The sequence below is a fragment of the Schistocerca cancellata genome, chromosome 3 (assembly GCF_023864275.1).
Source record: "Schistocerca cancellata isolate TAMUIC-IGC-003103 chromosome 3, iqSchCanc2.1, whole genome shotgun sequence".
In the NCBI taxonomy this organism is placed as follows: Eukaryota; Metazoa; Arthropoda; class Insecta; order Orthoptera; family Acrididae; genus Schistocerca; species Schistocerca cancellata.
In genome coordinates this window covers 86,804,492-86,817,169 of record NC_064628.1, presented here as the reverse complement: position 1 = coordinate 86,817,169, position 12,678 = coordinate 86,804,492, and the positions used below count along the sequence as shown (strand labels likewise).

The 12,678-nt window shown below is 40.6% G+C and overlaps 2 protein-coding genes across 3 annotated transcripts in view; one reads left to right on the top strand and one right to left on the bottom strand.

The window, feature by feature from the left end:
- Positions 1 to 4,325, bottom strand: part of LOC126177068 (transcription factor BTF3 homolog 4-like) — a 40,939-nt gene extending 36,614 nt beyond the window's left edge. The window contains exon 1 of one of the 2 annotated variants that reach the window (XM_049924305.1): positions 4,214 to 4,325. In XM_049924305.1, the coding sequence (XP_049780262.1) occupies positions 4,214 to 4,226 (13 nt within the window). In that variant the 5' untranslated portion in view covers positions 4,227 to 4,325. The remainder of the gene's footprint in view (positions 1 to 4,213) is intronic. The other variant, XM_049924304.1, reaches the window with a different exon arrangement.
- LOC126177067 (TBC1 domain family member 12-like) overlaps positions 1 to 12,678 on the top strand; it is a 337,379-nt gene that overhangs the window by 28,650 nt on the left and 296,051 nt on the right. The window lies entirely within an intron of this gene.

Sequence of the window (12,678 nt, the reverse complement as noted above, 5' to 3'; positions counted from 1 at the left end):
ATTCCAAAATATTATAGAAAACATGAAAAAGAAAGAAATTTAAATGTGTGTCCCTACATAATACATCGACTCCCATAGACTCTTTTAGAACATCAGATTTGCAATTTCAGCTAAAAAATAGCTGAGAAAGGATGGAGTCGCAATTTTCGTCATTAAAGATAGGTATCATAATCTACTATTGAACCAAGGTCCTATAAGGCAGATTCGCTATATTCATCGTGGCCAGACAGAGGTCCAAAAATCAGAGATTTGATTATAAAGCCTACACAAGGGGCAGATATATAAGCAGAACTCGTGTCACAATTTAGTAATGTTAAAGAGCAGGCTGAATTTCAATAGATTAGACCGGTAGAGTCAATGTGTAAAGAAATAGGATAATGAAGGAAAAAGGAATAATGAGACGCGCTTGAAGTTCTCTGAGGCTGTGGGTACTGGCGGCAATGAATACCTCAGTAGGTGGTTGAGTCGAAGAGGATTGGACATCTTTAACAAAGAACTCACAGAAGTTGGAAAGAAAAACATAGGTACAAGAAAGATAACTGCGAAGAAACTTTGGGTAACGGTAGAAATACTTCAGTTTATCGACGAAAGAAGGAAGTACAAAAACGTTCAGGAAGATTCAGGTATCCGGAAATATAAGTCACTTGGGAATGAAACAAATAAGAAGTGCAAAGGAGCTAAGGCGAAATAGCTGCAGTAAAAATGTGAAGAAATCAGAAAAGAAAGGAAGGGCTGAATTCGGTTTTAGAAAAGTCAAAACATCCTTCGGTGAAGTTAAAAGCAAGGGTGGTAACATTAAGAGTGCAATAGGAATTCCACTTTAAGCGCAGAGGGGAGAGCGGATAAGTAGAAAGACTACCTAGGCTTGTCACTTCTCCGGAGGAAATGTCTTGTCTGCTGACGTGATTGAGGAAGAAATGGGAGTCAGTATCGAAGACATAAGTGATCCAGTATTAGAGTCAGAATTTAATAAAGCTTTGGAAGATGTACTGTGCCAGCCTGCCTTGTCTGTTGCCGGCCGGTGTGACCGAGCGGTTCTAGGCGCTTCAGTCTGGAACCGCGCGACCGCAACGGTGGCAGGTTCGAATCTAGCCTCGGGCGTGGATGTGTGTGGTGTCCTTGGGTTGGTTGGGTTTAAGTAGTTCTAAGTTCTAGGGGGCTGATGACCTCAGATGTTAAGTCCTATAGTGCTCAGAGCCATTTGAACCATTTTGAACCTTGTCTGTTGAGTGAAATTTATAAGTTCGACCTTCGTTTAATACGATTTAATGTTGTACTGTACTTTGCTGTTAATAACGGTGTTATCGAACAATAATTACATTCTACTTTGCTGTAATAAGACGCAACACGTACACCAGAAAAAAATAAATGCTTTAAAAAATAATGTGCGCAAGAGCGCCTGATAAACTTCACAAATTCTAGTAAGAACTGTAACAATTTGTAGTTTCTGATATGGATTTAGCAGAGGACAATCTATTGTTTCTCCTTATTCTTTTTCTTAGTATTGCGCATTCAGAATTCGTTACGCTTATTAATATTCAATGGATTTGTCACTATAGATTTAAAAGTATCCTTGTTAGGCAAATAGTTTTGAAGTCTCAAAATTGACGTCTACTCAACGAATGATTACATCAAGTAACATCACGATAACAACTAACAGTCACTATTAATTCGTTGCATAACCTACAACAGTTTTTCTCACTTCAAGATTCACGTAAAAACACTTTACGATAAATCTACCTTATTAGTTTACATTCAGAATACCTGATCGAATTTGGATGACCACTTCGTAAGTTATCAGTCTCTGTTGTTAATAAACAAAGGCATTGAAATTACTTTCCTATAAACTCTATACCTTCATAGAACCCATGTCTCCTTGTAGTAAATTAATTAATTTTCGTATTATATTATTAAGTACCTTGAATACTTCGTAGAGACACCCAGATTTTGTGACTGCAAAGTATCTCTTTGTCTTTCGTTTCTACCAACGACGTTAATAGTATATTTCGCTACTTCAGTTTATTTAAACCAATAATACCAATGGACGTTGAGTGCGTATTATGAAAAAAATGAAAAAATTCAATTGATTTCCTTATTCAGGATTAATCATCGTAAGAAACCTTAGAAGATCAGTTTGGATTCCGTAGAAATGTTGGAACACGTGAGGCAATACTGACCCTACGACTTACCTTAGAAGAAAGATTAAGGAAAGGCAAACCTACGTTTCTAGCATTTGAAGACTTGGAGAAAGCTTTTGACAATGTCGATTGGAATACTCTCTTTCAATTTCAGAAGGTGGCAGGGGTAAAATACAGGGAGCGAAAGGCTATTTACAATTTGTACAGAAACCAGATGGCAGTTATAAGAGTCGAGGGACATGAAAGGGAAGCAGTGGTTGGGAAGGGAGTTAGACAGGGTTGTAGCCTATCCCCGATGTTATTCAATCTGTATATTGAGCAAGCAATAAAGGAAACAAAAGAAAAGTTCGGAGTAGGTATTAAAATTAATGGAGAAGAAATAAAAACTTTGAGGTTCGCCGATGATATTGTAATTCTGTCAGAGACAGCAAGGGACTTCGAAGAGTAGTTGAACGGAATGGACAGTGCCTTGAAAGGAGGGTATAAGATGAACATCAACAAAAGCAAAACGAGGATAATAGAATGTAGTCGAATTAATTCGGGTGATGCTGAGGGAATTAGATTAGGAAATGAGACACTTAAAGTAGTAAAGGAGATCTGCTATTTGGGGAGCAAAATAAATGATGATGGTCGAAGTAGAGAGGATATAAAATGTAGACTGGCAATTGCAAGGAAACGTTTCTGAAGAAGAAAAATTTGTTGACATCGAGTATAGATTTAAATGTCAGGAAGTCGTTTCTGAAAGTTTTTGTATGGAGTGTAGCCATGTATGGAAGTGAAACGTAGACGATAAATAGTGTAGACAAGAAGAGAATAGAAGCTTTCGAAATGTGGTGCTACAGAAGAATGCTGAAGATAAGATGGGTAGATCACATAACTAACGAGGAGGTATTGAATAGAACTGGGGAGAAGAGGAGCTTGTGTCACAACTTGACTAGAAGAAGGGTTCGGTTGGTAGGACATGTTCTGAGACATCGAGGGATCACCAATTTAGTATTGGAGGGCAGCGTGGGGGGTAAAAATCGTAGAGGGAGACCAAGAGATGAATACACTAAGCAGATTCAGAAGGATGTAGGTTGCAGTAGGTACTGGGAGATGAAGAAGCTTGCATAGGATAGAGTAGCATGGAGAGCTGCATCAAACCAGTCTCAGGACTGAAGACCACAACAACAACAACAACAAGAAACCTTGGTTCTGATATCCCTCAGAGCCCGTTAGTCGTAATTAAAGAACTCTTTACGACGAACGTACTCGAAACATATCGCTATAAATAGATTCAAATAATAATACTGACTTGGGGCTTTTCATTTCTGCTAAGGTCGTACCGGTATTTTTGTGGTCGTACGTTGTTTTGGCAATTAACCTCAGTATTTTACACCATTTACAATAGGTAGTGACCGAGTGCCAACAGAGCAATTTAATCCCCTCTAACGGAATCGAAAGAACAACAAAAATTCTAAGTGTCACCGCAATTTTACACCAACCTAAGGTCAATTCATAAATAAAGCTAAGCCTCTTCAGGCGTTGACAATTCGCGAATCCCGCTAATGAACTCAAAGTTAAAAACGACACTCTTCATTCCATCTGTCACCAAATCACAGCGTAGAAACCTGCAGTTTTCTAATATGGTTCCAAATTTCAAGGGAATTTTATAATCACAGCCAGGGAACAACACCGCTATACCACTATTCAACGCTTTTTGCAGTCTCTCGTCATAAAGTTTCCCGATTTCCTCGTTGGCAGCGAATTTTATATCAAATACAATGATCACTTACACACCTCGAGACGTTACCTTGGTCGAGTAATCCCAAACCACCAACAACCATTACACCAAAAGAGAGCTCACCCTCAATTTCCTTTGAGTAGGACAACAGATCGGATCCTCCGTCCAACCAATCCTCAATAGCAATCAAAATTCCAAAGCCATCGAAAATCAATAATAACTGCAGAAGCTGAACTTTTTATATTAATCTTCTCATTCGCATCAACGATTCTTGGAATCAGAGAAAATTTACAGTAGGCAAATTCATGCCTAGCGAGTTAATAGCGACTTTTACACGCGTAGTTAGACTTACCGCTCCTGAACATCGCTTGACCCAAGTCTTTTGCCCAGGGCGATCTACAGTGTGTAATGGTCAAGAAAGAACTGACTATCTCTTAATGTTGATTAAGTTAAGGCGGCCCCACACGTAACTGCACGCTTGACAAGCGTGCTTGTACAAGCACGCTTGAGAATGTGTGGGATAAAGTTGCGCAACCGTCAGGACTGTACAAGCGGCTTGATGCTGGATCGAATTTCGATTTTGCATGTCTGTGCAAGCGTGTGTGTGTTTGGACGTCTACACCAAGGATAGGGAGTCTTGGGAAAACATTTGTCAGTGATTTGGTTTGATCTAATTGTTTTCTTGTCCTGTTAAATTGCAATCTGTACAGTGGTTGTACTGTATTGTAGGTCACGTCAAAGAACGCAATATTACATGGAGAGAGGGAGTATAAAATGAACAGTACTGTGAGATAGTTTCTATAGCGTGTTTACCACGAGAAGCTAGTACGGGAATAATGCTTTCGTTCCGTTAACTATTCTTTACTTCCCGTATCGTGTTTTATATGCTTGGCAAGTTTGCAGTTACGTGTGCGGCCGCCCTAAAGAACCATACTTTTAGACGAACATGTGTCGATACTGCAGTTTTACAATAATCACTTCGTTGTATTGGATGGCTATCGGTCAATCTTGTAGTGGCCAGAACGCAAAAGCAGCCTTACCCGTACTGGATATCTATAACAGAATTTAGTACAAGTGCATAAACATTTATCAGTGTAAGGTTTTGCAATTTTGAATTAACTTCATTCGTAATTTACGATTATTTACATGACTTTGCAAACTTGCGGAGGCGACAAGTTAACCAAAAACAAATGTCAGACATTTTGACAAAATACAACCACTTGCGATCAAATACGAGGGCGTTTGAAAAGTCCGTGCGAAGTCCGAGAGATGGCACCACCGGTGCGTATCGAGGTCATGTTTAGTTAACAGCGTCTTTGGAAAGAACTTACACAAAGTTTCAGCCATATTGGTCTATTTCTTTGTGTTTGGCACTCTTGTGAATCAAGGAAGTCGAGTGATTGTCAAAAAATGGACGAATAAGAATTTCGTGTGGTGATTAAACATTAACTTCATGAAAGGCAAAACGCCTCAGGAGACTAAAGAGAAGCTTGATAAACATTACGGTGATTCTGCACCTTCGATGAGAAAAGTTTATAAGTGATTTCAAAATTTTCGGAGTGGTCATGTGGACACAAATGATGCTGATCGTTCTGGACGCCCTGTGGAGGTTACGACTCCAGAAATCATTGATAAAATCCGTGACATGGTGATGGATATCAGATGAGTTAAGGTGCGTGAGATTGCTAGTGCTGTGGGCATCTCGAATGAACGGGTAGATAATATTTTGCATAAACATTTGGACATGAGAAAGCTATCTGCAAGATGGGCTCTGCGACTGCTCACGCTTGACCAAAAACGGAATCATGTGAAGTGTTGCAAGGATGGTTTGCAGCTGCTCAGGAAGGATCTGCAGCACTTTTAAGCGTCGTTTCGCCACTGTGGATGAAACATGGATAGATTACTATACTCCTGAGACCAAACAACAATCTAAACAAGGGTTACCAAGGGAGAATCTGCACCAAAAAGGGCGAAGCCCAATCCTTCGGTTATGGTGACTGTATTTTGGGATTCGCAAGGGATAATCCTCATTGACTATCTGGAAAAGGGTAAAACTATTACAGGCGCATATTATTCATCGTAATTAGACCGTTTGAAATCCGAGCTGAAAGAAAAACGCCGGCGATTGGACCGCAAAAAAGCCCTTTTCCACCATGACAATGCACCAGCACACACCTCAGCAGTTGTGGTCGCTAAATTAATGGAAATGGGATTGCAGCTCGTTTCACATACCCCTTTTTCTCCAAACTTGGCTCCCTCGGACTAGTACTTGTTCCCCAATTTGAAGAAATGGCTGGCGGGACAAAGATTTTATTCAAACGAGGAGGTGATTGCAGCAACTAATAGCTATTTTGCAGACTTGGACAATTCCTATTATTGGGAAGGGATCAACAAATTAGATCAACAAATTAGAACAGCGTTGGACGAAGTGTGTAAGTCTAAAATGAAATTATGTCGAAAAATAAAAAAGCTTTGCCTCAAACACGTAATTTTTTTTTTTTTTTTTTTTTTTTTTTTTTTTGCACGGACTTTTCAAATGCCTCTCGTAAGGTAGAGCGAAAATATAACATTCCTTCAGTCCCCAAAATCATTAGGGGGAAGTGACAACCGAGCAAATATTCAGGCTTAGAATCTGAGTCTGGAGACATAAAATCACACTTTCGGAAAGTCCACCTCCGTAGTTCAGCGGTAGCGTTACCGTCGACCACACAAGGGGGCCCGGGTTCGATTACCGGCAGGGGACTGGGTGTTGTGTGCTCTCCATCATCATCACTGACACGCAAGTCGCCGAATTGGCATCAACTAAAAAGACTTTCAATACGGCGGCCGAACCCCGAAAGGGACATCCCGGCCAAGAAATGCTATACAAAAATTTCATATCACTTTCGGAAAAATATCACCCACACAATCACGAAGATAAAAAAATGGCTCTGAACACTATCGGACTTAACAAAAATGGTTCAAATTGCTCTGAGCACTATGGGACTTAACATCTGAGGTCATCAGTCTCCTAGAACTTAGAACTACTTAAACGTAACTAACCTAAGGGCATCACACACATCCATGCCAGAGGCAGGATTCGAACCTGGGACCGTAGCAGTCCCGCGGTTCCGGACTGCAGCGCCTAGAACCGCACGGCCACCGCGGCCGGCTAATCCCGAAGATAGCAAGAGAAGATAAATGCGAGAACAGTCGCATAATCAGCTTAACAGTTCACATATTCAAAATGCTGATAAGACTAATATACAGAAGACTGAAAAAGAAAATTAGGGATCTGTTACATCACGAACAGTCTGGCTTTCGAAAAGTTGAGGGCACCAAAGAGGCAGTTCTAGGTTGCGATTTATATTGAAAGAAAGGCTTACGAAAGATCAAGACACGTTAATGAGATTTGTCGACCTGTAAAAAGGGTTCGGCGATATAAAATGGTGCAAGATGAGCGAAATTCCGAGAAAAATTAGTGTAAGCTGTAGGGAAAGAGGATTAACATACAATTTGTATTAAGAACCAATGGAACTGAAAACCAAGAACGAAATGGTCACATTGAAAAGGGTTAAAGAGAGGAATGTAGTCTGTCGCCTGTACTGTTCAATCTATTCGTCGAAGAAGTTATGTCAGAAATTAAAAAAAGGTTTAGGAGGGGGATTAAAACCCAGGATGAAAGTATATCAATGATAAGATTCCCTGATTACATCACTATTCGCAGGGAAAGTGCACGAGAATCATAGGACGCGTTGAATGGGATGAACAGTCTAAATAGTACAGAATATGGACGGAGAGTAAACCGAAAGAAGACTAAAGTAATGGGGAGCAGCAAAAATGAGAGTAGCGATATGCTTAAGGTCAAAATTGATGACCAGGACTGTAGATGTACTAAACGAGTTCTGCTAACTAGGGAGCGAAACAACTCGTGACGGGAAAAGTAAGACAGATACAAAAAGCAGACTAGCAAAGACAAAGAGAGTGTTCATGTCCAAGAGAAATCTTTTAGTGTCGAACATAGTCCGCAGTATGAGGAGGACATTTCTGAGAATATACGTTTGGAGCACAGCATTGTATTGCAGTGAAACGTGGACTTTGGGTACACGGGAAAAAGAGGAGAATCAAAGCTGAGATGTGGTGCTATAGAAGAATGTTGAAAATTAGCTGGACTGGCAAGGTAAGGAATGTGGAGTTACTCCGCAGAATCGACAAAGAAACTGACATAATTATGGAAAATACTAACAAGGAGGAGGAACAGGTTGGTAGGGCATGTGATAAGACATCAAGGAGTAACTTCCATGGTATTAGAGGGAGTTGTAGGAGCTAAAAATTGTAGAGGAAGACGGAGATTGGAATACGTCCGAGAAATGGTTCTAAGCACTATGGGACTTAACATCTGAGGTCATCAGTCCCCTAGACTTAGAACTACTTAAACCTCACATCCATGCCCGAGGCAGGATTCGAACCTGCGACCGCAGCAGCAGCGCGGTTCCGGACTGAAGCGCCTAGAACAGCTCGGCCACAACGGCCGGCGTCCGAGAAATAACTGAGGACGCAGGGTGCAAGGTGCTACTCTTTGAGACGAAGAGGTTGGCACATGAAAGGAATCCGTGGCGGGCCGCATCAAATCAGAGGACTGATGAAAAAAAAGAAGTAAAAAAATTTAAAAAATTGTGTAGTTTTCAAAACATGTGAACGAGGAGGACATTTTACTGTGTTGTCGTGCCGACGAAAATTGGCAGGCTCGCGTTAATGAGAACCTTAAGCATCCTTGCATTTTCAAAGGGGAGACGCTTCGCAGCAGGTGTCGCTCCATTCCTTTGGTCCTGAGTCATACATCGTTGTGAACAGTCAGCTACAGAAATCTTACAATGCCTCCCTTGGGTATTATCTGAGGACAGAATAGCAGCAGAATGCACGTACGTTGGGGGAGGCAGCGCACGTGATGGGTAGGGCTGCACTCTGTACTGTCCTACTCGGACTTTGCTGGTGCACAGTATAACAAGCTGCATTTAATAGTAAAAAAGGCTTCATGACCTATGAATGTTACGACTAACCACTTTTTCGCTTTAGAATTTCCATTAACAATCCCGTATTACTTCATAGGCTCTGGTTTTCTTCCATTACCTTAACCCCACCATCATCATAGCGCTGCATTGTGGTTGTGATATTCGTAAACAATCACCGGCAAGGAAATGAAGAAATTATCAACAGCAAAAATCAATATTTTACCTTCTTATCCAGGAGGTACAATAGCTCCATTATGAGACTTCTGTTGTTCATGTGTTTCAGATTGATTATGCTTGCTTTTGGTTACTCGTTCGCCTACAACGAACTCCTTAATTCCTGGAGCCCTACAGTGTTATTTGAGGCCATAAGGGCCCGAAACATAGAAACCACGTTTTGAGAAGAAAAGATGTTTGCGAAAATCAGATTTATAAGCAAATAACCAATCTCATAAGTCTGAATTGTGTTTTAACCAAGTCTCAACAACCCGTAATTCTTATGAAAAAATATGCACTCACTTCCTCATATGAAATACCGATTAATATTTAAGAATATTATTAATGATCCGTGTATGAGCTTGTGACAGTAGTGCCTTTTGACAGCCGTAAAGTTTGGAATTAATGTGAAACTAGAATCACAACCTAAAGAACAGATACTAAATGCACCACACACACAATTAAGACCTATTCCATCACTTCATGTTCCTAGTCAACATCATGTGGCTTGAGGTTCAGATAAAACTGCCGATGTACCTCCTATTCTGAAGTACTACTACTGCGTACATGATATATACAGGGTGATTCAAAAAGAATACCACAACTTTAAAAATGTGTATTTAATGAAAGAAACATAATATAACCTTCTGTTATACATCATTACAAAGAGTATTTAAAAAGGTTTTTTTCACTCAAAAACAAGTTCAGAGATGTTCAATATGGCCCCCTCCAGACACTCGAGCAATATCAACCCGATACTCCAACTCGTTCCACACTCTCTGTAGCATATCAGGCGTAACAGTTTGGATAGCTGCTGTTGTTTCTCGTTTCAAATCATCAATGGTGGCTGGGAGAGGTGGCCGAAACACCATATCCTTAACATACCCCCATAAGAAAAAATCGCAGGGGGTAAGATCAGGGCTTCTTGGAGGCCAGTGATGAAGTGCTCTGCCGTCCAGAACTTTTCCCTTTGCACAAACACCCATTCCTGTAAACTGTTTATACCAACGTTTAATACACCACCTATCAGGAGGTTTAACACCATACTTCGTTCGAAATGCACGCTGAACAACTGTCGTCGATTCACTTCCGCCGTACTCAATAACACAAAAAGCTTTCTGTTGAGCGGTCGCCATCTTGGCATCAACTGACGCTGACGCCTAGTCAACAGCGCCTCAAGCGAACAAATGTACAACTAAATTAAACTTTATAGCTCCCTTAATTCGCCGACAGATAGTGCTTAGCTCTGCCTTTTGTCGTTGCAGAGTTTTAAATTCCTAAAGTTGTGGTATTCTTTTTGAATCACCCTGTACAATAAATCATGTTGTCAGTCCTAGATAACAGTTGAGCAGCACAAAGCAACAAAATTATGCTTTGTGGTTTGGACCTATATTGAAATGAATATCCGAGAAATTGGTGAGATAGCTTTTCGTGAATGTTCACATATACTGTGTGGGGCTACAGGTATAGATAAAGCTGGTTCACCATTACGTCTACAGACGTCAGGAGTATGTATACATGCCACAGTCTCAAAGCTGATGACGGTATGCTTTAGGCCCTTATGTTTCTCAGCGCCTCGTTTATACAACAATTTCCGCTTGAATCAGTAGACTGGCATCAAATTTGGTTGTTTTTGTCGTTGTTGTTGTCGCTGGCCTCTTCAATTCGAAAGACTGGTTTGATGCAGCTCTCCGTTACTCTATCCTGTGCAAGCCTCTGCATCTCCGACTAACTACTGCAACTTACGGCCTTCTGAATCTGTTTACTGTACCCATCCCTTGGTTTCCCTCTACGATTTTTACCCCCCCCCCCCCCCCCCCACACACACACACACTTCCCTCCAGTACTAAATTGACGATTCCTTCATGCCACAGGATGTGTCCTATCTAGCGATCTCTTTAGTCAAGCTGTGCCACACTTTTGTTGTTTTCTCATTTTGATTCGGCACGTCGTGGTCAGTTACTCGATCTATCCGTCCAGTCTTCAGCATCCTTCTATTGCTTGTATTCTCTTCTTGTCTGAACTGTTTATCGAACACGGTTCTCACCCGTACAAAGCTACATTCGAGACAAATACCTTCAGAAAATACTTCCCAACCCTTAAATCAATATTCGATGTTAACAAATTTCTCTTTCTCAGAAACTCTTTTTTTCGGTATTGCCAATCAACATTTCGCATCCTTTCCGCTTCAGCCGTCGTCATTTGTTTTGCTGCCCAAATAGCACAACTCATCTACTAATTCTAGTGTCTCCTTCCATAATCTAACTCTTTCAGCATCACCTGATTTAACTTGACCACAGATTTGGTTGTTGGCCATAAAATCGTTATCTAACCTTTCAAGGATTGTGTAAAGACCACCTGATCTGCTGTTAATAAAATCCTTAACTTCCCGTATAATGATTAATAGTTTCATGTTCAATGTCCTGGTGCAAGTTTTACAACTGGACGGAGAAGGGCGAATGTTTTTCTTACCTAAGGTCTGACGTCATGACAAAATGAGATCATTAAAAGCAAATTACCTAATGTCACACTCAATGGAGGAAGCAGTTCGTGCAAGGAAATGAAACCTAGAAGATATAGCCATGTAATGGGACTTTATGCTTAGAGTAAATAAGTTGGACGTGTGGAGCGCTAGGACACAAAACACATCCTGTATGAACAAGAGTCCCATTTTTTCTCGTTTCGTGGTTACCACTGTTTTCGATTCTAGGTGTACATACTGAAGAAGGGAATTTTACCTGTATCGCCTATTTTGACGATGAATCCAAACTCACCAGGTATCGAATTGTAAATTTCCAAAACGCATTTTAGTTAAAGAAAATGCGCATTTATTCATCAAACATGATACCTGTAATTATTCGATCAGTGTGTAGTCAGACCATAGTGTGATAGGGTCTGCTCTTACTGATGGGGATGTTAGCAGACAAATACCCGCTTAAGAAAGAAAGAAAGAAAGAAAGAAAGAATACGGTCAATCATTAAAAAAATCTCAAAGTGAATTTAGAGATCATGTGCGATTTATGCATGACACCTTAGTTACAACATAAATGCGTCCGAATAAAGTTTCGTAACAAACAGGCAGGTCATTTAGGATCTGCCCAAAGACCTGCGAATTCCCCAAACTTGAATTCTTTTCGCAGTTGCTGTGCGGCCATTTAGAATAAACTTATTGTTCTAAACCCATACTTGTTTATACAAGCAGGTAGCCAACGACTCCTATTAACACCGGGTATCTGAAAGAGACTGGGATGATTGAAAGACGACGAATGCATGCTTGCATTCAAGTCACATCAGCCATTTTGACCACGCTCGTACTTTCAGCAAACTCTGCCAGCATGCTGAAAACTATAACGATAACTCGCAAACGAAATTAAAGAACACTAGTGTTCACGTAGATTCTGTTTTTTGCATGAGTCTCTTATGTTAAGCGTAAACGACATAGTGGGTAATGACTGATATTGTGTACAGGATCCGATAGATAGACATATCTCTTCTTTAGGATATTGCAAAACGCAGCTTGGCTTGAACTAGAACTGGCGACTTCCTCTCAACACAAGTGAATGTAGTGCAACGTCCCTAAACAAGTGAAAGGCATCGTCGACCATGAGTTACT